Source organism: Carassius gibelio, chromosome A11, assembly GCF_023724105.1.
Source record: "Carassius gibelio isolate Cgi1373 ecotype wild population from Czech Republic chromosome A11, carGib1.2-hapl.c, whole genome shotgun sequence".
Taxonomy (NCBI): domain Eukaryota; kingdom Metazoa; phylum Chordata; class Actinopteri; order Cypriniformes; family Cyprinidae; genus Carassius; species Carassius gibelio.
Genome location: NC_068381.1, coordinates 16,536,069 through 16,562,658, shown reverse-complemented (window position 1 = coordinate 16,562,658; position 26,590 = coordinate 16,536,069). Strand labels below are relative to the sequence as shown.

Below are 26,590 nucleotides of genomic sequence, written 5' to 3'. Positions count from 1 at the left end.
TGGCCGCCTCAGCACTTTGTAAGAAATATAAAATAGACCTTAAAAGAGAGAGGCCCTATTTTCTCTGGCTCAGATAGAAGCATTAGGATGAATTTTAGATAGTTTGCATATCCTTTCTATGCATATTCCTTTTTTTTTTAAACTGACATGATAAACCTCTGATCTCGCTTCATTACTTTTCATGAAAAGGTTGTGCCCTGTGATCTGACCGCAAACAAAAACCGAGGGGACTCCACAGGGATCCATTCTCACTCTGTCACCTTTCACAAAGAAAAACACAGCTAATGCATGACTACTACATGAAAGGGGGAGAAGAGGAGGACGAGTCCGGTGACAACAGACGTATCTCCTAGCCAAGTCTGTCATCTCAGCACTGTAGAAGAGTGTTTGGAAAAGAAAACCTATAGACAGACCCTGTTGGGATGGTGGTGGGGGGTGCGAAGGAAAATGGATCCTGGGAAACGGGCAGTAGTTATGGCTTGGGTTACTTGTGTTTTGGCCCTCTCCGCCCAGGGGGCTGCACCGCACTGCCACCGTCTTCTACTCCTGTGGGCGTTTCAGACACACTGATCCAGTCGCCTCAATAGGCTCGGGTTTCCCGTTTCCCGCTGGCCGATGCAGGCCGCAGATAACTTTGTCTCCATGCTTGTATCTTTTATCTCACATCTGGGAGGCTTGCCTGGGAGCTGGATGGTGACTACAGTGCCTGCTTTGTCTTGGCTCTTGTCATTACAAGGCTCAGGTTGCGGGTGGAGCTGGTGGACCTCCACCTGAGCTCAGGAGCCATCCCATCACGCGCACTCCCAAAGATGCTCGGCCGTTGGGTTTTTTGTGGGGGGGATTGGGGTGTGGCCTACCTGGAGCAGGTTAAAGTAAGGAAAAGGAAAACGGAAAAAAGTAAGGAAAAACACACAGGTCTTGATGACTTGGCAAGTTCTGGTGGTTACTTAGAAATTATCCCTATGTAATTGCTATGAAAGAATGTTGCCTGAACGTTGGGGTGGATTTCACTCCACCTCCCTATATTAGCTATGTATATTATATGGTTGTTTAAAAACCCTGTTCTACTGTAATTTTTTTTTTTTACATTTTATGGTAGTTTTTACATGCAGTTTTACTCAGTTTACAGTTTTTCACCGTATGTTGTAGGGTAACTTAGAGTTAACCAATTATCAGATCTTCACTTCTGCATTACAACTCCATGATTCCAGTTTGGTTTTCTTTTCTTTTTTTAATCTGAGTATCTGCGTCAACAAAGTTGTGTCTTTGATAATTCTGAGTGAGAAAGTGGTAGTATGTGATATTGGTAGGCATTGTAAGCATTTTTTTATGGCAATATGAAGCATCAATTGTCTATTTTACTTGACAGATTTAACTATGACAATCCCCAAAAGTGTCAGGGGGATGACTAAAACTGTTTATCAGATCAACTAGTTAATCATAATGAAATCCTAATTTGAATTATTTTGCATGTTTGGGTCAAGGAGGTGTATAGCTTGTTTAGGCACCATGCGATTGTGGTGGCCACTGCGGAACGCGAATTCCCTGATAATACCTGAAGAAAGCTAACCTTTACCTTTTCCATTCATCAAAGGCTGTTGCTCAGGTGGTGTGTGCATTTTGGAGACTTGTTTTTGAGCTAATCACCTGAGCCATGAATGCTGTGTGACTATTTACTCTGCAGCGGAAGGAAAGTTTTGACATGATGCTAACAGGCTAATCAGCAGCAACTATCCTGAGCTTAGACATCATAGGCAGCAGAGAGAGAGTAGAAAATGTAAGCCTATCCAAACAATCTATAATGTTTAGTAAAAAAAAAAAAAATGTATAATTAAATAATTTGGAATGGAGGAATATATTTTTAGGGCCGATGTTTTGGGCTGTAGTTTGCAAAATGGCAGACGTTTTTTGGCAAAAATGGCAAAATTACGAATTGCTTGTGGCATTCATATAACAAAAATGCTATGTAACTTACATTAAAGGATGTTTTGGGATCATTTCACTCATACACACATGCATAAACACAATGATTACACTCTCTATTTGTGCCTCACTTACCCCTAAATGGTACTTATTAATACATTAAATGTACATTTAAATTTAGAAGTACACACCTGTACCTGAAGTAAATGGGTACAAACTTAGTAACAGTTTTGTAACTTTTTTTAAGTTTTATCATATTCCCTGGTGTTTTTCTTATTCCTTTTTGTTAGAGAAAGCAGACATTCTGCTAAGAAGCCACGGATTACACATGATTCCCCTTTCTCAACAAAAATAGACAGCCACAGGTACACTTTGGGTTAGCACTATGTCCAAACTTCAAGAAAAGCACAGAGAACAGTGATTAGTGCTTTTACGGGGAAGAATTCAGCGTAAGATGTTTGACACAGTGGGGTGATGCTAAGGAAATGATGGTACACATGACGAGAAAGAAAAGAATACATCAAGCCCTTTTAAAAGAGGCCGGACAAGATGAGAGCAGCCGAGTGGATGAGAGTCTGTCACCCAATCCTTCTCCTGCGGACCGGGGCGGGCTTATAACGCTATTACACTGCACTTTACTAATGGTGTTAAAAAAGACAAAGAGGGCAGGTCAGGGAGAGTGGGACGGGTGATACACTTAGCTTTAGAGTGCACGGCATTACCATCATTTTCTGTTTGATGCCCTCTGACAAACCCAGTCACTTTTACGCCTAGAGACAGAAACCCGAGAGCAACTCTTTTGTGTGTTTGTTATGGTAGTGACAATTAGGCTGAGGGCATTAGAGTGTGTGTGTTTGTGTGTGTGTGTGTGTGTGCGAGTCGAGAAAGGTGTTTACAAGTTTTCCTGCATATGCATGTGTTTAATTTTACATGGATGTGTACACACACGTCAGCACGCACGAGCTTCTCGCTGCGCTTTTGCTTGTTTGTTTGCGATGGTGTATTTTCTAAGACAGGTGTTTACTCACCCCATGATGAGAAAAACAGCATGTTATCACACTGTGGAGAAAAGCACTCACAATCGCACAGCGCGGATCCCAGCAGCCCCTAGAGGACGAGACGTGCACAGAGTGGATTTCATTCCCTTTAATCGGAGTAATCTGGTACCATGCCATAAAATTCACACTTCATGCAGCCTGAAAGTGATTATATATGGCACATGGCAAGGTAAAAAGGGTTAACGTTTGCACTCAACCTCTCTGTATATTTTCCATGCATCACTGGCCCAGATGTTTTCAGAATTTATTTAAACACTATTTAATATTTTGTGGTTAATGTTTTGACAGAAGTCTCTTATGCTCAACAAGTTGAGCAGTTATTCAGTCATAAATTAAGAAAAAACAGTACTATTATGAACTATTATTACAATTTATTCCTGTGATAGCAAAGCTGAATTTTCAGTTTCAATACTTCAGTTTTCAGTGTCACATAATTATTCAGAAGTCATACTAATATGCTGATTTGCTGCTCAGATGTTAAAATTATGATTGCTCAAATAAGTAGAGAAAGCCGGTCTTAGCTTTCACATCTTTTTAACACCGATTAGAGAGCCGAGAACCCCAGAGATGTTTTACTGGATCGCGACCCCAAACGTTTTATTTTTGCATACAGTCAAGCTGAAGGGGTGAACAGATTTGATTAAAATGTTGCTGCTCTTTGGATACTTTAGAAAGTAGTGATGATTTAGGATTTAATGCCAGTTGGTCTACGTTTTTTTGCACAGTATTGATTTTTATGGAAACTTTCTCCAAAGTGGCTCGAATTTAGGATGCTGTTTAAAAGATGTTAAACTAAATGTTAAAGTCTCTGTGATTAGCCATAGGTGTGTAAGCTGAAGTGTAATACATTAATAAATATAATTGAATATTTTATAATTGTTTTATTATTATAAAAATCGTAATAATTATAATTAAATACAGTATGTGTGTGCGTGTGTATGTGTGTGTGTGTGTGTGTGTGTATACCTAAACTTTTATAGAAGTAAATATTATACCATAAGGATTGTGCTAGTGATATCATTTTAAAAAGTTATGTCGAAGTGCAGGTGCGTTTTGAAGGTGTTTGTGCTTGAAAAATCCTTGTTAATCTCTCTCATCTGCCATTACCACCCATAAAACTACTGCTGTTCCCTTCTTTTTCCCTCACACACACATAAACACACGAGTATGCAAATGTGTTGTTTTTCCCCTGCTTCCACAACCTTGCAGATAGATTGTTATTTTATGTTGGATTTGGGAGGAAATAAATAGTTTTTTTACTCAGAGGAGTATGTATTTTGGATGAGATATTGTGTGTGTTGTAGGAAGTCTGTGTGTCGTCTGTGGTTTGCATTGTTTTAAGTGTTGTGTGTGTTGTTAAAGACGGTACGGTGTGTGTTTTAGGCAGTGGGTGTTTTGGGGGAGGTGAGGGATAAAGACAGGATGCAGAATGTCTTCTCAACAGGCATCTGCAGGTACGAGAGAGAAGTTTCTTAGCTGAGCCATTAAATCCTAGAAGCCTCATTACACTCGCCGTCAGAGCTCGTGGTGACGATGAGATCCAAACGAGCAGATTTGAGATAAATGCCAGATATCCTCAGCTTATAATAACTGTATTTATCGTAAAGTTAGAGAAAAGTTCATTTAAAAGGAAAAAGTCATAAATACAGTGCTGGCCAAGTGTCTGAGACTACACTGACAATCTGGGATTCAAAATCTGAAAAGTCTTGTAAAAAAATGTTTGTATTGTCATTTTTTTCTGTGAATGTTTTTTTTTTTTTTTTTTGGAGATTAGAAATATTTTAAGAACGCATAATATATTGGTTACTGGACAAAATGCGATTTTTCTTTTTCTTCTTATTATTTGGTATCATCCAGTATAGTTGTTATTGACATTTAAGTGTGGTTGCTAATTTCCCCTATTTTTTACACTTCGATTTTTTTCAGCCATTTAACGCTCACTTGATCTCTAAAACACTAATAATTTAATAACACTTTTAACTGCAATATTCTATGTAATCTCATGGCATAAATGTACCTGGGTGAACTTTTTAGCAAGATGCGAAATATATACCAATAAATACATCAATGCAGTTTCTAAAATAAAGGAACACTAGAGGCAGTAAAACTCTGACGTCTTTCATTCCTTTTCACACAAATTTAAAGAGTTTCGATTAATAAAGGATAATTTTCGCACAATTACTTGAAGATAATCGTGTTATGGCAATATTAATATGCTGGGAGATTTGAAAACTGATGCTTTTGAACGTTATAGTTGCACATATCCAGCTGCATACATGTATGGGTTTACAGCTGTGGTAGGTTGTTTGTAGTAGCTCATGGAGACAGCCTGGAGAGTTGAGGAACTCTGGTTCGAATCCCATGTAACCATGGTTCTACAAAGCAGTTCAAATCTGCACATAAGGAAGTTGAAATGGCACGGTTGCATCAGCAAATGTATTTTTATATCATCAGTTTTGCATTTATTAACACTATCGGGTAGTTTCAGGGTTGGGGTTGGGTTTGGTTTAGGGCATTATTTCTAACGCGATAGAGCATTAACTTTTAGCAACAGTCCCTGGATATCTTAATTCTGAACTACCGTAATATGTACCAGAAACAGCATAATAAAAACACAGCAATAAGTAGCTATTTCAACTAAATAAAATTGTGCCAGGGTTCACAAACCAGTGTTTTAGTGCCACTCAGTGGACATTTTTCTTTGAAACTGCGGTGAAACGTAAAGTAATGTACGTATAAAAATGGTGTTGCACAAAATGTCCACAGAGGTACGTACTTTTATGAGACAAGGTTGGTAATATTTTGCTAATCTCTAAATTGATACCTGAATTATAAAAATATAGAATTGTAATATCATTTATTAGTTATTTGCCATGTAATAATTCAAAATAATCAATAACTGTAATCCGTAAAAATAAACTGTATCAAACAGACTCTTTAATATCACTGCTACTGTAATTTTTAAATATAATAAAATAAAGTAATTTCTGACCCCAATTTTCATAATTTCTTCCGTCCTGTTCTGGTTGATTACAGGCAAAAAGCCCAATAAGTATATTCAAAAGATGAATATGCATAAGCAGTTAGTACATACAAGGATGTAAACATGCAGAGTACCTGAACTGAGGAGTGAAGCCATTGTGTGTGTGTGTAAACATCCTCCATTAGTAGCCCATTAGAGCCGCAGTACAATGACAGAAAGCATCCCAGCACAGCTGCTATCTGAACATGCTTTTGATGATAGAACACAGATTTGTCTGCTGTCCTTTCATTTGTCGGACTGTAATGGTCACTTCTATATTCTCCCACATTCTTTCAGTGACTGAAAGGTCTCACAAAGCAGGCTGAAGCATAAAAAAGTAATTAAACAGGAAGGTGTTATGTCACAGCAAGGACGGGAACTTTTATCTAACAGCGGTCCAAAGTAAATGAGGACACCGTGTAAAGAGAAGGTCAATGTGAACATGTGAATACACAGCACCTGGATAATTGCAGACACACAGACCTACTTCCCTAAACATATAACTAGACATTTGTGTTAAAAGAGGAGCTAAAACAGCTATTATTTTTCCTCTCACACAGGGCACATGTGTTTTGTCCCCCGGGTACTCTGTCCTATTCTTCATCTTTTTTGTTTGCTTTATTTTTCTGAACCCCCACATACACACACTCACACCCACATACCTTGACAGCGTTTTTTTAGCCCTGGCCAAATGTCAGCTGGGATAACGTTTGCATAAATGCTGTGATAGAAAAATTGCTCAAACAGAGTTGAAATAACAAGAGAGATTGCGGGTAGTTGTGGGAGGAGGAGGGGGCCATGGAGGTCTCGGCGTCTGCCTGACACAAAGAACAATAAACATGTTCCACATGGGGAGAGGTGGTCCACAGACCAAGCCCAAGCTGAGCGTGTGGAAATGGGTTCCAGACCCAGAGCCGTCGGCACAAAGGACCATTCTCACACACATGCTTACAAACACACACATGCTAAACTGTCTACCCTCCCCCTCATTTAGGCATAAACATCAGCATGGAATGTGCTGCTAAGCCCCTGACACCAGAACTAACCTGCCATCAAAACCTCAAAACTCATGTGGGCCCAGCACATAGCCTTGCAGCATGCCTGAGGTGGTGATGCGTTTGAGGGAGAATTACACCTGATGTGTCTGAGGCTTGTGCCAGGTTATTAACTGGCTATGTTTGCCCTAAACTATTATAGCCAGGTCATTGGTTAATTGCAGAATAAACACACATATTTGCTTTGGCTGCAACTCAACTAAAGGTTCAGGACAGAGAAAACCAACAAGAACTTCTAAATGAGGGCAAAACTCCACAAGACTTTCAGACACTGTTTCTGTTTGACCTGGCAGAGTTAGACAAACTTTAGCATCTGCTCTGTGGCAAAAAGCAATGTAAAATATAATGAATGACTTGGCTCAAAGTGCAGGGCTTTCTAAAGATGAATAACATTGTCTTATTTCTCTCTCCTTCCGGACAGCTGGACTGTCTTTATACAACTGTAAACCCCCCACCCGACCCCAACCTTCAGTGGTTGTAGTAATACAATCCATAAATGTTTCATTTATAAAACCCTCAGAACCACTTTTCCACTTCATTAGTCCAATTCTGAAATTCACAACATTGCTTGAGAGAGACACATTAAAGACTTTAATAGTCAAATTACTTTGTGTATACCAGCCAGAAGCCTCTAAATACCATGATAAATCATGGATTCTGTCTTATCTAATCTAGTTGCTTGGTTTTAACCTCTTCCATTAAAAATGCTTCCTACTATGGCCTGGAAAACAAGACTCTTCTACGTGCAAACATTTGTTAAAGGAAGTTCTGAAATTTGGATCTGAGGCTCTCTGTCCTCCAGACACTGCCGTAAATCACTGCACTTCAAACACCGACTTTGACCGCAACACCAGGATAGTTCGGCCTGAGAGTCACCCTTCTTCTAAACATGCCAAACTAGAGTGGTTTGGTCTAATTAATTGAAGTCCTGTTGGAATGATAGTGGCTGAAGAATAAACCAAAGACCCAAAGAGCCCCAGAAATCCAAAGATGGATTTTCTGCACACATAAAATCCTCCAGACGGGACGAGAAAGAATCTTATCACACGTTTAGCATTAAAGGCATACATAGTTCTTTGCTTCGCCATAATTCCAGAATTTTTGTACTCTTTAGAGGTTAAAAATATTGATGTTAAATTATAGGTTCTTCAGATCTCTTTCTGGATCTCTTTTAAATGAACTTGCGGGACGTTGCCCAGAATTTACTCCTAAAATAAAACAGAAGAAACTGACATAAAAAAATAAAATAAATTGAAAAAATCTAAGGGAAGTAGGTACATAGCTCAGATCATTTGGTTCACAAGAGTTCATGCTTTTTGCCATTTGATTACACAGTTTATCTTGACAAGTTTTGACAAGCTTGGCAGTTTATCTTGACAAATCTTGGCGATTTCCTATGAAGAGTTTGATATTGAGGGCCTTATTTTTATAGTAAAGTTTTGAGTAGCAGAAAACTTCAGCAAAAGTCCATTTTGTTCTCCATTAAGTTTCATTGTTGTCCTTAAATCAATATATCTCCCGTGTGATTTTTCTTGCTTGAGAGAAAAAGGTGAAAGAAAACGATATTTGTTAACCTAATAAGGTTCTTTTTGGCACCAGGCTGTAAAACCTTTCTTTGGTTCTAACTGGATTGTAGACATGATGAAAATATCCGACTGTGAAAGGGAGACTATACAGCTCATTTAGAGCTGATGTGAGATCAGATGTTGATGTAGCAGTGGAGAAAGAGTTCAGGGAGGTCTGATCGGGACTATGCTCTGAGGACTCGAGGAGGAAGTAGACCAGTGCCTACAGTGTGATTGATGAAGCGAGCTCACCTAACTGCACGCATTAGCTCTCTCTAAACATTCTGAGCTTACTTATTGATATTTCCATCTGTCACATCCCACCCCCACCACCGTACCCACCAGCCATCGGCTGTAAGGTCATTTTTTATACCAAGATACTTTTGAATCAAATGGAATGACGTGTTGCCTCAGTGTGTCGGATCATTTGGCCTACTCCTCCGGATTTAATGACATCTGGGAGTGAAAGAGGGGACGGGGCATTGATATTGATTTGTTAAGGCTTAATGCACCATATGAATCTGAAAGAGATATGCCTGACCCGCGGAATGTGTAGTAATGATAACGCACTTTGCATTAAAGGACCGCTAACACATGTTTTTATGGCAGGGTGATTAAATTTAGAGTTCCGTAAACATCAGGAGGGTCCTATGGCAGAGTTCTGCTCCCATTACTCTGCGCTCAGCTCTCGATATCGTTTACTGGAAAGCCGTGATTAAAGGCAAACTGACACAAAAACTCATAACAAGAAAATAAGACAGAGTACATGCATCTCTGGGGAGAACGAAACGTTTTCCCCTGCCAGGGAGAGAAATATCGAGGTGCTTTTTGCTGAGGCGGTGTGAGATGAACATGGGTTGTTTTTCCAAGATGTTTTATTGAGCTTGTTGGATACAAGGCGAACTAAGACAGCATCAGTGATGTAGTCTAGGTCATCGATCATATGACATGGGGGTTTCAAATATTGCTGATGGCCAAAGAAGAAAGTGACACACAAAATTGGAGAAAGGGATAAAGTCATGCAGTGTGAAGGGGGTTGTTCTCTGAGCCTCGGTGATAAGGCAAGGAGACGTCTGGAGGAGCTTCAGTTTTAGCTTGTGCTGCTACAGCTGGTGTTTGGCCTGGCTTGGCCCTTTGGCAGTAATTCCAGACCTAGATTAGCTGTCATCTGATGCCAAATCTCACTTCAAACCCCCGCCTACTGCCCCCTCACCCCCTGGCCCTGTCCCTGCCCTCTATCCCCTCAAAGACTTCCAGAAAACAGAGCCATGTGATGTTCTGATTAATGTAGACTTCACTCACAGTCTGCAAAGCGAAGCAGCTTTTGAGTTTTCTTTGTGTATCATGTGATTTGATTTTTGGGGGAGGGCGTTTTATAGTTTGTAAAAGTCTATAGTTTCATTCCAAAAACCTGCCTCCAGATCATAGACGTGGTCCAAATGCAAAGACTTTTCTAGGTAGGCAGTTTTATGCTTACTGCTAAGAAACCTTTTTCGGACAAATTTGGACAAATTCAAAAGCCACACAAAATTAACTTGACGAAAATGTCAGGGTGGTGTAATATATTATCTCTTGCAAAAAAAACAAAAAAAGCAGGGGTGTGGCCTGCACTTTTCTGCATAACAGTCTCTCAGCTGGAGCTTTTGGATCTTATGAATGTAATTTTCACACTGTGGACAAAATTAAAGGGTTTTAATATCTCAAGTTCGCATACATGTGTGTGTCTTTTATTATGTCTGTGTCTACAGTGCATCCTGTTTTTTGTAAGGTTAACACTGTTAGGCTTGTTGGATCAAAGACCTTCCTTGTAGAATATTTTTACTAAGTCAGGATCAGTAATATGAATTAATTTAATTAAGAAAAAAATATTTTAAAAGTCAGTGTTCTTTTATTATCTCTAGAGAAACCTTTTTCTGCAAAATCCAAGTAATGTATTATGAACTAACATTCAGAAACATTTGGATCAATTAGTCTCTTAAAATACTAAATTTGACCTTTTTATAATATGTAAAGGTTCAGGTTGTAAAACGTCATGTGGTGCAACTCCCCAAAAACGTGTGTAGATTTATGAGTAAATAATTCATGATATTTGTGAAAAACAAACACATTTTTGAAAACAAATGTGTATAGACTCATGTATTCAAGACATATATAAGGAAAATACATTATTACTTTTTATTTGATGGTTACACTACATGACATGCTTTTTAATATTTTGTGTCATTCTTGCATCATCTGTGTTTTTATAAAGCATGAGTCACTGACTGTGTGGAACGATTCAAATCTGTCTTTTATGAGATTCTATTTTAGTATGAATGTAGGCCAGTTGGCACAGACCTTTATGTGTATAGGGTTTTGTTGACTTTGACAATCTTCTAAATTGGATGAAGCACCCTGGTATGTCTTCTTTTAGTGTGAACACTTGATTTGAGTTTGCTGTCTTATGTTCTGTACTGTCTGTAGTGAAGGGGGCTGCTTTGATGGCATAGAGAATGGAGGATGGAGCAGGTGTGTCAACTGCACTGGTGACAAACCATTAGAGTCTCTCGGCTGGAGCCGTTAGATCTTAGTCATGTAATCTTCATAGTGAGGATAAAAAAAGAGGATCTGAAGAACTCACACATGTGTGTCTTGCTGTTTCTCTCTACAATACTTCTTGTTTTCTTGAAAGGTGAAAACCACATACAGTATTTAGCTATGGCTGGATCCTATCAGATTAGTCAATAAAAAGCCATATTTAATATCAGAAAAATAAAACAAAAACTATCTCACTTTTCAAGCAAAACTACTGTGTTTCACAGAAGAAAGACATACATGTCACTTCAGGGTGAATAAATTGGCTTGGGGTGAGTAAATGATGACATAATTATTATTTTCGGGTGAACTCTCCTTTTAAGTATCCAAATGCGTTTTAGTACCAGTGTATGTGTCACAGACCCTCTGAAGTAAGTGCAGTTTTTTTGCGTCTCGAGTCATACCTTCCTGCAGGTGCTCAATTTGTGTCTTAAATTGCCCCAGCCAGCAAACTCATTTCAGAAGAGCTGGGCTGAAGCCAGACCATGTGAAACCCCTTAATGAAGTGGCTTTTTCTCTGTGAAGCCCTGTCAATCTCTGCTCATCCACTTCCACTTGGTCATTCCAGTCAGTTCAGCCCTTGGCTCCAAGTCCCCCTCAACCAATCCCGTCCTGTCACATACAACATGGAAAATATCTCCACTATGAGTGACAGGAGCTACTAGCAATTTCTTTTTCGAGTTTTGTGTTAAAAGATGTTACATTCTCAATCTTCTGCCTGTCATTGTGATATATTTTGCAGTTTTGTGGATCTCAAGTAAGTTGTTTGTGTTTATTTTTTCAGATTCTTGCATGGTGAATACACAGTGGAGGTGGCCATCAACGATTACCTGGACATCTACTGTCCACACTATGAGGACCATCTTCCTCAGGAGCGCATGGAACGTTACATCCTTTACATGGTCAACTATGATGGCTACACCACATGCAACCACCACATGAAAGGCTTCAAGCGCTGGGAATGCAACCGCCCAATGAGTCCGAATGGGCCCCTCAAGTTCTCAGAGAAGTTCCAGCTGTTCACACCCTTCTCTCTGGGCTTCGAGTTCCGCCCAGGCCATGAATACTACTACATCTGTGAGTAACCTTTTCCTTTCTTACACTCAATCCTCAATTTCGAACCCCTTGTCTGCGTTTTTTTGTGACCAGGTGTCAGTATGGCCCCAGGGTGCAATCATTCACTGAACTGATGGTTCTTGGGTTACAAGAATTGGGGTGTAGAGGGCAAAGGCAGACTTGATAAGGATGTGCAGACTTCACAACAACATCTGATCAATAACATGTGCCACATGGTTCAGTCTGCTGAATCCTGTTATGTGGTGTCTAGAGACATACGGCTGAATGAACAAATAAAATACGTGCCAGTCAGTCTTTGGTTAATGCTATAACAATATGGTTTAGGGCACTGAATGCAAAGTGTAACTGAAACTGAAAATTACAGGGTACACATCATGAATTTAGATAAATCAAATTTGTTATGCACAATGTTGTATACAGTGACTCATCTAGAGTGGCTGGGTTTTACCAGAGTACACAAAGAGTAACATACATGTATGTCTCCTGAAATTTCCCAGATATGACTTTAATATATATATATATATATATGTATGCATTGCTTCTCCTCTTTTTTTTTGACTCAAACTCTTGTTTATGTGTCCATGTTGACATATACAGTACAAAATTTCTGCAGAGTAAAAGTATGTTCTTTAGAAAACTTTTGCCATTTGTTATGGCATGGCAGGTGGACCAATCTTTTTCTGTGGCAGCCACTGTAAACATATCAAAATGAGTTAAAAATCAGTTATTACCATAATTTAAATGTCTGTCGTGCTCTCTGCAGTCCCTCCAGAAAAACACGTTAATGCGATCGCCTGATTTAATGCATAAATAGCCAAAGGCCGCATATTTATGCGTGGTCGCATTTTTTCAAATACGCCGCTCTTTTGCTGCATAAATTGCCGATTTCAGAAAGCGAAATATGCGGGGCTAGCATGATTTCATAATCCCTGTATTTTCATTGCAAAAAACTCAAATATATATTAGCAGAAAGTTTAAAAATGTTCCGTTTACTTCACACAAGTAAAGCCCCATTTCCCCCCTAATGCCATGGGAACCTTATGAAGTGACGTAATTACGTGACGTGAACATCATCTGCAAACCCTGCGATGAAACCAGGGGGAAACTTGAAGCGCGCAAATCATTCTTATTTGCCAACAAAAATAAATGCAAAAGAATGCGTGAAGCAGTTTCCCGATTTGTTACATGACAGTGGAGCCAAATTATATTGCGAGAACTTGCGAAAACTGCGGTTTGATGAAATAGAGGAAAAAAAGGTAATTCCCCCAACACCCCCTTCTCACTAGGCTACTAACACTGTTGTAGTTTCATTCAGAAGTTGATGCATCTTTACAGTTGTAAGATTGTTTTTTTTTTTTTTTGTTACAGAACAGTACCAAAAACATACAGTTGTAATTATATTAGAAGTATGTAAAATAATTTACGTTCCTGTAAGAGATTGCAACTTAAATATTCTGTGATTTAGTATGCTAGTTTATCATAGGAAGTAATAAGAAATTACTCTTTACATTAAGGTAGTAGCATAGTGAGAAAAAGGTGTTGGGGGAATCACCTTTTTTTCTCTTTTTCATCAATCCGCAGTTTTTGCAAGTTCACGCGATTTCATCGCATAAAATTGCAAAAATTTCCCGCATATTCCATCGCATTTTTTAAGAATACGTGCCGCAAAATCAAGGATTTTTGCCCGCAACAATCACAACAAAAAATCTGCGTTTTTCTGGAGGGACTGTCTATGGCGTTAGTTGGATTCGCATGTGGTGCAGTTAGAGCTGGAGACATTTATTATAGCGATTTGAATGTCTAGGAGTTTAATCAGAGTTGTCGAGGCAGAAAGGCCAGTTCTCCTGAACTCCCTTGGGAGCAGAGTTTGGCAGTGTCCTGATGCGTCCGCCTGATGAAAATGTCAATTTGTTGAATGACTTGTGCACTATTAGCTGTGCACTTTGCCGCTCTGGATGAGATCGGTGCAAAACCAGTTACCAAGGCCATCATGCGTAACTGTCTAAATTATGCTGATTGGTCAAATCATATTTAACAGAAGGATCCTGAAGGGGGTAATTGCATCCAAAGCTTCTGGGGTGCCAGCAATTACCATTTTTCAAACAACAACAGGTAAAAGCCATTAACCTGGAGGGGGAGTTTTTGGCTCGGGATTGTGCCCGGATGGCATGCCTGACACCTCGTCTTCCGGAGGCAACCCGCCCACTGCCTCAAGGTCACACCATCACCTTGCCGGACGAATCGAGCGGGGTTCTGCTTTAAACTCTTCTTTTGCTCTCTCTTGCATGACAGGGGGGAATTTGCCGGTGTGCATCTGGTCCTGTTTCACTAATGGTCTTGTGAAAGGTGTCCTTTTGGCCTGATAAAAAGGGCTCCCGCTGGGCACAGGCAAAAGGAAAAGGCTCAGGGCAGCAACGCAGGATGCATTAATGAGGCAATATCTCCTCTTTTTGTTTTTCCCCCCTTTTTTATTCTCACTTATGCTTTTTTTCTGTATTTATGTGTGTGTGTGTTTATTCCAGCTTTAAGAAGAAAGAAGGGACTTTGAGAGCAAAGTTTTCGTGTGATAAAAGAATGCAGCTTTTTATCCTAAATGAATGCAGCTCATTAAGTAGAACAGCATGATTTTTACCACTCGACATGCTTGCAATGTACGGGTTGCCTTAGAAATGGCACTGTGCCCTCAAGAGCTCGGCAGTTCAGAGGTTTGGGGCTCAAGGGGACCCAAGCTGTAGCTCTGCTTATGACTATAAACCTCCCATTGTGTGTCGGGACACCTGATCCTAAAAGCATAGTCCCACAAATTGCTCTTTTGAAAGCTAAAAGCACATTTGTCCTAATAATCGCTGAAGAGTCATTTCTAATGGTTCATGGCCATCTGTTCTATATAACAGTCAAAGATTTAGAGGCCAGAAATACTAAACAGATTTTAAGGTTAGGTATGAAAAGCTTTCTGTAAATAAAGAAGTACAGTAGTATTACCTTTACTATTCTAAAAACGTATTGTTGATAATGGTAACTTTTATCAACACCTCATGATCTTAAAGGGTTCGTTCATCCTAAAATGTATATTAAGACCTCTGTTTATCTTCGGAACACAGTTTAAGATATTTTAGATTTAGTCTGAGAGCTCTCAGTCCCTCCATTGAAACTGTGTGTACGGTATACTGTCTTAAAGTGTGTTCTGAAGATGAACGGAGGTCTTACATTTTGGAACGACATGAGGGTGAGTCATAAATGACAGAATTTTGGATGAATTAACCCTTTAATGAGACAGCTCACCTAAAAATTAAAATGTTATTCTAAGCCCAAGTAAGTATCATAAAGAAACAACTACTTTGCAAATTGGTGGTAAATTCATACAATTTAAGTTGTGCGAAAGAATATGATTTTTAGAACAAATTAAAAAAAAAAAGTCTGGGGGTGTTCTGACCCATGCCCTACTTATAAACCTAACTCTGACTTGGCTATAAGCAGATTATACAAAAAGGTACGAATGTGATACAGATTTGTTAACAGTTCACCAAAATATAGAATTGTTCTGAATTGCTGTGATGTTTTTTTTGTACAAACCTTTCTGACATTTTTCTTCAGTAGAACAAGAATCTGAAAAAAAAAGAATTACAATAGAAGAATGTTCATTCTGCTCTTTTCTTTACAGTGAATGTATAAAGCAGGACAGACAAGCTCCAAAGAGACCAACAAAAAGCACCATAAAGTATAAATCTCATTTACATTTAAGATGTCTTGTAACCGACCACATCAATGCAAGTTTGAGTGTGCAAAAGTCAAAATGAGATTTATAGCTGTAGCAGACATTAATGTAGACATAAATTTATATTTTCCTTTACACAAAGTTATTGTGTGGCTTTAGAACACTTTGAATATAGCGCACAAGTCTTAATTTTATGGTACTTTTGGATATTTTAAAAGCTCGAGACTGTAACTTCAGTTGCACTTTCACTGAAAAGAAAAGAGCAGCTCACTACTGAAAAAGAAAAGGTTTTGGAACAGCACGAGGATGAGTAAACAGACAGAATTTTCATATTTGAGTAAACCATCCCTTTCAGGTTACTGTAATTCGGAAATGTGCTGCTAGTCTGACCCAAAACAGGCACAGGGTTTCTCAAATGGGTATCGCTTCAAATATCATGGCTGTCCAGGAACTTGAGGTGGTGGGCGTCACAGAAATGTCGCTAAACCAGTGGGGCGTCCAAGACCTTCCTTCCAGCCATGGGACGTTGTCATCCCAGTTGCGAGGGGAAAACAGAGACACAGAAGCGGGTCAATCACAGAAAAAAGAATGGAAAGAAAGAACCCAGGGTTCAAAGTTTGCACTCGAGGCTGGGTGTTTCTTATTCCTGTCCTGAGCTGTTTTTAATGTAGTCCGCCCTTTCGCTTGGTGCGAGACCCGCTATTGTGCACATTTTGTTTCAGACAGCAGCCTGGGCTGAGAGTACTTAGTCTGTCTATTCATCAGACGAGGCCATCTCCTCCTCCAGAGAACTGTTTGGCTACTATCAATATTGTTGCTGTCATGGCCCCTGGGGTTATGAGGCAAAGGGCTCTGCCATGGGGTTACTGGGTGGGGGTCACCGAGGCTTAGTTTGGTTATCCCACAACAATAGAGGATGTCCATCACCTTTGGGTGAACCCCGCCTCGACCCACAGGAGTGGGTGACTGAGTGAATGGCAACTGTGACATTCTCACAGGCCTCTGTGCTTGAATACAGCTAATGGGAATTTCAAACACACACACACACACACACACACACACACATACACGGTACATCAGATGTCTGATAGCCCACAGAAAAAAAAATCTCTTTTGTTGTCACTTTTCTTCATGCATGCATAATGATGTTCATTTCTGTGTGTTTATTCAGTTTGATCATTTTAATTACACCTAAATAAATTTTAATGATGAAATGTCATTTGTAAAATGTTAATAAACAGCAATCAAATAGAAACATTTTGTAACATCACAAATGTCTTTACTTTCATTTTGATGCATTTTTGGCTTAACCAAATGTAATTTCTTTGGGGCAGATCTGATTGTTGTTGTTTTTTTCTGACCAATAAAATATTCCTGTGTGTTTAAGAATCCAACTGGAAAATAGTAGTGGTGCTACTCTTTAGCTTTGATGTGTTTTTACATACAATTTTGTATACTTTTTATATAGTATTTTAGAATATTTAATTAGTCTTTTACAACTGAATGACACTGTATACTTGCGCTATTAAAGTGCCATTGTGTACATGGTATGTCAAAGTACCTTAAAAAAAAAAAAACTGTACAAAAACAGTAAAATGTAACCTTTGGGGAGGGGTTTTTTTACAGCATGTGGACAACTTGTGCCAATTTCACATCCACACACTTGAGAACACCTGTCAGTGCAGAATTCAGCCAAAATAAGCTTTTTGTGCAGACTGCATCAGCTCTCCATTAGCTGAGCTGCTGAGTGATTTGTGGTAATTGCTAAATGAATTTTTATGTATCTGAAAAGCAGTCAGAAAACCATTTCATGGCAAAAAAAAAAAAAGAAAAAAAGAAAAAGTGATTTGTTTTCAATTTGCAATCTTAAAAAAATTGCCAAAAATCCATTTGTGTGCTTCAGAGGGAGATGAGGGGAAACGAGTGCCAGAACGAAGTTACACTTTCAATGGAGAACTGACTCAAAGTGCTTCTCTTGTGTGTGTGTGTGTGTGTGTGTGTGTGTGTGTGTGTGTGTGTGTGTGTGTGTGTGTGTGTGTGTGTGTGTGTGTGTGTGTGTGTGTGTGTGTGTGTGTGTGTGTGTGTGTGTGTGTGTGTGTGTGTGTGTGTTTGTGTGTGTGTGTGTGGTTGAGAACGAGAGAGACTCACATAACAGAGTAATGGAAATGTGTCCATTGCTCTCAAGGCAGCTGTTGTGTCTGGTTCAGAGAGTACAACAGCTCCTGGTTACAATGGTGTCAGAAGACATGGCCTTACCATCGAGACTGAATCTCACGTGTGTTTACTGTCAGAAGCACCACATGGCCTTTGTCTTGACTTTTTCTATCTTACAGTGCTATTAAACTGACCCCAAACCTTTATTAATCAAAGACTGTTAGTCAATAGTTTTTATGTTGCACTTACATCATTTGCAGTTTATGATGAGTAGATAAATTTTTAAATAATTGAAGTAGACACCTTTGTGTATTGTATGATTTTAATAACTATGTATCAGTAGTTAAATAGTTTATAACACTGTGCTCAGAAGTCTTTACTGAATTTCTTTTTTTTTGTGAAAATGAAAATGAAAATGAATAGGAAAAAATCCTCACAATCAAAGTGGTCAGCATTGTGCTCTATTAGTGGAACTCAGTTCTTGGGTTGGTTGGCTACTCTGTGATTTAGGTCAACCATTCAAATTATTATACTTTAAAGCCATTTCTAAATAAATCATGTCAAATCACACAGATTTATCAGTCTGTAATTGTCACATTTTCTGTGTCTCCACAGCCTCACCACACCCCAACCTCGGTGGGAAGCCATGTTTAAAGCTGAAGGTGTACGTCAAGCCTACGAGTAAGTGTATCCCAGTGTCTGCTCTCTGTTTGTGTATGTTATTTACGGTGTTACTTGCAAATAAGTACCAGGAATATCACATCCCAGTCCTCGTTTCCAGCTTGATTGAACCCAGCAGGTCAATCCTGGGAATTCTGGGGATACCTTTATTAACTCCAGTGCTTAGCTTTGTGAAATTTATGTTCAGGAACTTCGCTCCCATTGCTGTAGGCCTGCACTGATGACTAAGACAGCTTGTTTTATGAGGCTGAAGGTTTTATGGGGCCGATCATTCATGATACCAGAAACAGGAGTGATAGTGTTGCCCCTTGAGGGCACTTGCTGTAGGAAGCTATACATCTTACACAGGCCAGATAACAATCAAAAACTTTGACATGCAACTAATCAAGCCAAGCAGGTCCGGACACTAAGAGACCTGCAGGGGTTCCCACACATGAGCCACCGACACCAGGATAGCCTGCAGTTAAACAGAGAGGTCTTGGTTTGTTTAACCCTTCGTCACAGGTAACCATGCCAGCTATGGTTAACAACGCTTAAATAACTGTCCCTCATGACTGCGCTGTGTCAGACACTTCCAGAATATGTTCACTAAGCCAGGCTATAATATACAGCCGTCACATTTATCTCACCTAGACCTGCTCATCCTCAAGAACCTGGAAAATAGTTGGAAGTAAAAATACAGGTATGCTGCAAGACGTGAAAAGTTGCAGAGTGATTTGGATGTTCATGACATTTTTCCTACATTGTCAAGAGAGATTTTTTTTTTTTTTTTTTAAAGGTTCAGTAGGGACGTTTCCCCAGTAAGGTGGAGAACTAAGAGCCAGTTTGTATGCAATAGACAATGTATATTATTAGGTCCATGGCTTGACATGTCCTGATATTATAAAGAAAAAATAGTTACACTTTATTTCAATAGTCCACTCTATGCATTCTTCTAACAATAAGTACAGTACATGGCAACTACTCTAACTAGAGTGATGGTAGAACTTTATTTTACAGTCCTGTTCCTCATGTACATGTACATACTATGTACTTATTATAGTAATTTAAATAACTATGTAATAACTAGTTACTAACCCTGAACCTATCGCTAAACCTAACCCTACCCCATGTAGTTACTGTACCTTGTATTACCAGAACTTTCTTATATAAATACACTGTAAGTACATTATAAGTACATTTAAGTACACGTACTGTAAAATAAAGTGCAACCAGCCAGTAGACTTTTAGGTTAGGGTTAGTAGAATAAGTTGGTATGTGCTTGCAAAGTAACTTGTCAGTAGAATATGTTTGAAAATTGTCAAATTAATGTGTTAGTAGATATTAAGAAGACAGACTACTAATACTCCAATGACTGCTAGTTTACAAGTAGTTGCAAAGTTACTTATAATGAACTTTCATCCACCAAATCATGTCAACCAAGTGTTGTGCAACCAACATGTAGAAAAAAAAAACATCAACCAGGAAATTATGTCATAGATCGGACCCCTCCGGACCCTCAGGTGTACTAACCCTTTAAAGAGATTCACCAAAAAGTGTGTAAATGCTGTCATCATTTACTCATACAGGTTTGGAACGCATTGAGGGAGAGTAAATTATATTTTTGGGAGAATTATTAAATCTAAACTTTTCTTAACATTTTCAAAACCTCATGAAACCAACATGAATACAGACTATTCTATATTTCTTTGAATCAGAGAATGTGTAGTTTGAGATTCCTTAATGTTTATGAAACCGTTTAGGAAAGTGAATCTGAATTACAAAATCGCATTTAATTACTTACAATTCCCATCCCTAATTTCCAGAGTCTTCATTTAGGGGTCATGCCAGTTTGGAGGAGAAACCTCAGCTCAAATGACAGCCCATTAGCGTGATGTAATTGTTAGCAAACAGAAGTGTTCCAGAGAGCAGTTCAGACAATAACATGCAAATTGAAATAAAGATTCACCTCTCCCTCTATCATTTATCTGCTTACAAGAGCACTCATGACTGGATTCAGCTTCTCAGAGATGATGTACACTGCCTCTCACAGCGATTAGATCTCATGAGAGTATGAGAGCCAAAAAACTGACTTTAGTTGACTATTTGAATTCCAATTCATGGTTCTCAACTTTTGTCCACCATTGGGCTTCAGAGGTGGAGTAAGTTGTTGCGAAGGCCTTAATGTTGTTTCATTGGGGTGTTTTCATGAAATATTTATGTGCGTGTCCAGGATTGAAAGTAACGAAAAGTACAACATATGCCTGTCAGTGAAAAGCTTCATCATCCGCCGTGACCCCTCTGTGTCTTTGTTTATTTTCCTCCTCTCTGACGGGGTGGAATCCTACTCTAAACCCCAGACTCCATTGTAATGTCTTTAGGGATCAAGAGAAGATAATTGTTTGACCTGAGACAAAAGCACAATGAAAAGCAGGCTGGGAAAAAGTGCAAGCATGGGCCAGGGGCTATAAGAGGCTGCAAGTAGAAACTAAAATATGCAGAGCCTTTACACAGAAGCTTCATCCTTTGGACATACTGTAAATGAGATGAAGATGTCCAAATCTGAGTGAAAATAGTATATCAAAGGTGTGATGAGGAAAGGGCATCTGATGCTGCATTTATGGCGCATATTCTCTCAGAGACGACTGGAGACAAATCTATTTCAAAATATGCTGATACGGCATATAACTGTCTTGAATTATACCTTAATATTTATCTTGTGGCCCATGCATAGTGAAAAAAGAGAGAAATGAAATAAAGCTGCTCTTAATTTTCATTGATGACTGCAGTGTTAATAATTTTAATAACAGGCCTATAATCCAGTGTATAAATTAATAGACCTGCTTTAAAATACCTTTTTAAAAACATTTTCAATGAGGAGTAAGCTAATAGCCTAATCTTTTATTATCCTCACAGAGCATCAGTTATGCGGTGATGAGCTATGAAATTATTGTGGGGCAAAAGTAGTTTAATAATAAAAGTAACCTAATAGTAATAACAGCCCTAATAATAATAAGATTGTAACAGGCCTACATTAATTGGAAATGCCAAATCCTCTTAATATTTACAATATTTGATGCTTTTGACAATATCTCTGGCTATAGTTAATTACAATAAAAAAAAAAACAACTATTTTTAAAAAGTAAAATATTCCTGTGACCAAAGCTGAATTTTCAGCATCATTACTCCAGTCTTCAGTGTCACATGATCCTTCAGAAATCATTCGAATATGATTAGATTAGTTGCTCAAGGAACATTTATTATTATTATCAGTGTTTAACAGTAATGCTGATGAGTAATATTGTGAAAAGCGTATTTTGTTTTGGGATTCTTTGATTAATGGAAAGTTCAAAAGAACAGTGTTCACTTGAAACAGAAATGATACGCACACACATTAGTCAATATATATATATATATATATATATATATATATATATATATATATATATATATATATATATATATATATATATATATATATATATAAACATGGCACCAGACCAAATCATATGATCTGCCCCTGCAATTAATATTTTCTGTTACCAGTAAAAACCCCGTAATCCATGCTTTTGTTTTCTATTTGTTTTCTACTGTAAGCAATGTCAAACATACAGGAGGAGTCAACAGTAACACAATTAATTATGTATTATGATTATTAATGTGCAATTGTTTCTTTTTCTTTGTTTGTCAGATGACTCTCTGTACGAGTCTCCAGAGCCGTTCCTGACAGACGACTCCAGCGGTGGTTGGGCATTAACGGCCAGTCTGTGGCTCATGCTTCCGCTGCTTCTGCTCCTGTGCCCCTCATAGCATCATAACCCTCTGAGTCTGACCACACCCACCCCACCTGCCCCGCCCCATCATGCATCACAATGACAAGTCCCGCCCCTTCAGTTCTGGAGTCCAGCCAACAGACATTGATAGCAGGCTGCAGCCCTGCAGGACATCTGCTAACCAACAGTAATTTGCATTTACAATTATGCTCCGCCCAAATTCCCAAATTTGGGCATTCCTGCATAGGCGCTCTTGCTCGACCGACAAAAGATGTAAATTGGCCAACTTTTTTGTGAGCTATCTACTTTTCTGCCAACATCCAACCATCATCTGCGTGTCAGGAGATAGATTTAACCGAATGGCTCTGTTTGTCTGCGTTAACCACCTACCTGAGCCTTCACTGTCATCTGAGCTCAATTTTCACTTTGTGAGAGCGTGTGTGAGTGTCTATGCTCGTGTTTGCATGTTTGTTTGTGCTCATGGGAGCGTGTATGCTGATGTTAGCATATGAACAGATGTACAGAGCAGTCACAGTCCCTTACAAAATTACTAGAAAAAACTTGTTCCATTACTCACTAAGAGAAGAAGACAGTTCTGTCTGTTGATCTGCCAAAGAATCTACTTAAACTTTTTTAATAAGGGGAGTGGGAACAATACTGGCTTTGGTAAGAGATTACATGCAAACATGGAACATTTCAGGCTTTTAGATTCATGAGAGGGGAGTGACGACAGTGTAGATTTTTCTATTATGATCTTTTTTTGTCATACAAAAAAAGAAGAATGTTAAATAGATACAAAAAAATGGCCTTTTTTCACTGGTGCTCAATCTGAAATGAGTTTGTCCGTCTTGAACTGCAAAGAAAATAATTTTCTTAGTTGGTATTTTTGACTTTTCAAAAATATTGTATAACAAGTTACATTTACATTTAAAAGCTGTATGAGATTGTATGAGATTTATGATTTCAAATGATTAAATCTTACAGTGGGATGCACCGAAATGAATACCGAAAACCCAAATTCTGGATGCTCTTTCCCGAAAACTAAAACTGAAAATGCTTTTTAATAATATGTGTTTTATTTCATTAAATAATATCAAATAATTTTGTAAGACTTTTTAATTTAACTCAATAAATTTATTGATACTGAATTAAAAAAATACAAAGCAATAAAATAACCACACTTTTATTGAAGTAACACAAAATTAGACAGAAAATATATTAATATTACCTATCATTATATAAATTGTATTCAGTTCTATGCAACAAAATCTGCTTTAACTAATTTTTTATTGTATTATTATTATCCAAATTATGTATAGTCCTACAAAGCTATTATTATCAGAGCATGTGAGCAGAGCGGAGTGCTGTTTTACCAGCGTTGCCCAGTACAGCTTTACTACACCATGTTACTGCACAGTAACGCCGCTGCAAATAGGAACAAGTAGGCTATACTACATAGAAATTTACTGTAGGCATGTTATTGGAGCAGACTTTGTCTTTACGTGGAGCATGAGCAGTGCATGATTGTAAAGTGCTTTGAGTACAGCAATATACAATAAAGTGCTTAATAAATCCCTCATTCATTCATACATGAGTGGAGTGTTCGCATGGGTCGTGAGCAACTCAACTCATAGAGTGGAATATTGAACAGAGCGTCACACCACGCAGTAAACAATTCCATATATATAATAATTTTTTTTTAATACTTTTCAGTGGCTGAAATTTTGGTGCATCCATTGTCTTACATTAAGTGACATTTTATTTACCCTGCTGTAAATTATGGAGCCCCTAAAGTGACATTTTCAGGAAAAAAGAATTGCATGTGCTCAAGAACCTTTTCTCTGAAAATGTTCCTGTTTGAAAATTTAACTTGTGCACATTAATATTTTGTGAGGGGGAAAAAAAAGTTATATTCCACTGTGAATTAGATTCATTTTGTCTATGAGAAAGTTCCTTTTGCACATGTATCACAGAAGAAAATATTGTAGGATTTACCTTTGCTAGCAATTTCTAAGTAAAATTTGTTGCAAAGTTGAGCAACGCATTAATTTAAATGAGATATTTTCAAAGACTGAAATAGCATTTTCTTGCTAAACATGCTCCAATACTTGAGGGGCTCCATAGCAAATAATTCTCTCTCTCGCTCACTCTTTTTTTGTGTTGGGCGAGGATTGTTTGATGATGATGATGATGATGATGATGATGATGATGATGATGATGATGATTAATAATAAGATTAGGAGAAATATTGAAAAAAAAGTAATAATTTTTTCTAATGATATTCTTACATTTAGTGACAATTTTATTTACCCTACTAGAAAATAATGGTCTTAATATCTTACGCAAACTTTAAAAAGACAAAAATACAGATTAAGAAAATATATTTCTGCAGTGTATACAGTGCCGAGTGGAAGAAGGATGTCTGTGTCGAAGAAGTGTTTGTTGTCAGGTCAGCTTTCTAACTTTCGTCCCAGCCCGTGTCGCTCTCTTGTTCTCTTTGTATCTGCCTCTCTCTCTCTCTCTCTCTCTCTCTCTCTCTCTCTCTCTCTCTCTCTCTCTCTCTCTCTCTCGCTGTCATTTTTGAATGTGGTCTGTTCTATGTGCTGCCCTGCCATGCATAGATCTCCCACACTTGCACTTGCTCCCTTTATCCGTGCTGAGGAGGGCCGCTGAACGAGAGGCCTCGAGACGCTGAGCGCCCGGTCACTGTGACATTGCTGTGACATCACAGGCTTCGGCGTAAAGACTGACGCACCGAGGCCTAGAAAAATAGAAACGCTACATGAGAGAATCCATATGAGGGACTAAAAATCCACAGAGCACTTCTGCTTTTGAGATAATTTCATGAAGAAAAAAAATTAACAGAAAAGGAGAAACTATAAAGATGTGGGAATATTTGTGTGTCGGAATTGTTTTGTGACTCTCAAAATATGTCATGAAGATTTCAAGGCAAATCGGCATGGATCATCTAAGAGAAAGAACAGCTTTTTTTTAAATGTTTGTTGGAACTTTTATATTTGACTTATTCCCGTGTTATTTTTAACTTTTCAAAAGAGCGGCAGAAATTATTCATATGTGATATGAGATTATAATGTAGACCCTTGAATTATTAGAGCAACGATGGTACCAGTTCTGCAGTTACATGAGTCTAGACGAGTCAGATGTTGCTGTTGTTGTTGTTGGTGTTTCCTGCTTGTATCATGATGCATTCTGGTACATGTAGTCCTGCTATGTTTATTTTATTGTTTTCCTCCAAGTGTTACTATGAGAATATTTTTATTTGTTAATCATGTGGAAAAAAACATATTTTGAGTTCCTATAAAATGTTCAAATGCTCTGGCAAAGGACAACTGCAAGAAAAAGGGGGAAAAAAACGGAAATAAAGCTTTTTTGTTTAAAATAAACTCTTTTTAATGATCAGGAAATGTGAGTTTGAAGACAAAATGTTTTGAAAGTACTTTGGGACTTTCATTCAGCAAGGATGCCATTGTTTATTAATACTTTCAGTACTAAATGAAATATAAGTTTGTTATTGCCTTGTATAATGTATGCAGTATCCACACCTTAAACAAGGCAGTTATCAAAGTTTTGAAACAGTTTTCATGTCAAGAGTGCATCTATCATGTCTCGAATTGCTCCCTTTGTAGGCTGCTCACTAGGTTTGGAACAGATTGAGGTATCTCAAAACCTCCAAGACTAATCTGTTTCAGCATTTGATGAGCATTTTGTATGATAGATGTTTTTCATCAGGGTTACTTGTATTCTGATGAAAGCAAAGGATCTCGAACCAGGCCAAATGAGCTCCGGAGATGTCTTCAAATATAAGGTAATGCATCAATCAAACAGAAACCAGACATCATGAAAGTGCTTCTTTGGTTTTTATGTTTTTAAGAAAGAAAGAAAGATTATCCACCAATTTATCCGTGTCATTCAATAACTTAATCCCTGCTGCCCTTGTGACCCTCCAGGACTCTGAACATTTCCTTCCACACTGACAACACTTTTGCTGTTTCT

The 26,590-nt window shown here is 38.3% G+C and overlaps 1 protein-coding gene across 1 annotated transcript in view; it reads left to right on the top strand.

Moving 5' to 3' along the window:
- The window catches only part of LOC128022493 (ephrin-A2), a 122,834-nt gene extending 96,794 nt beyond the window's left edge, over window positions 1-26,040 (top strand). The window contains exons 2-4 of the mRNA XM_052610126.1: window positions 11,982-12,274; window positions 18,759-18,824; window positions 22,495-26,040. Coding sequence (XP_052466086.1) covers window positions 11,982-12,274; window positions 18,759-18,824; window positions 22,495-22,613 — 478 coding nt within the window. The 3' untranslated portion in view covers window positions 22,614-26,040. The remainder of the gene's footprint in view (window positions 1-11,981; window positions 12,275-18,758; window positions 18,825-22,494) is intronic.
- The last annotated feature ends 550 nt before the right edge of the window (window positions 26,041-26,590 follow it).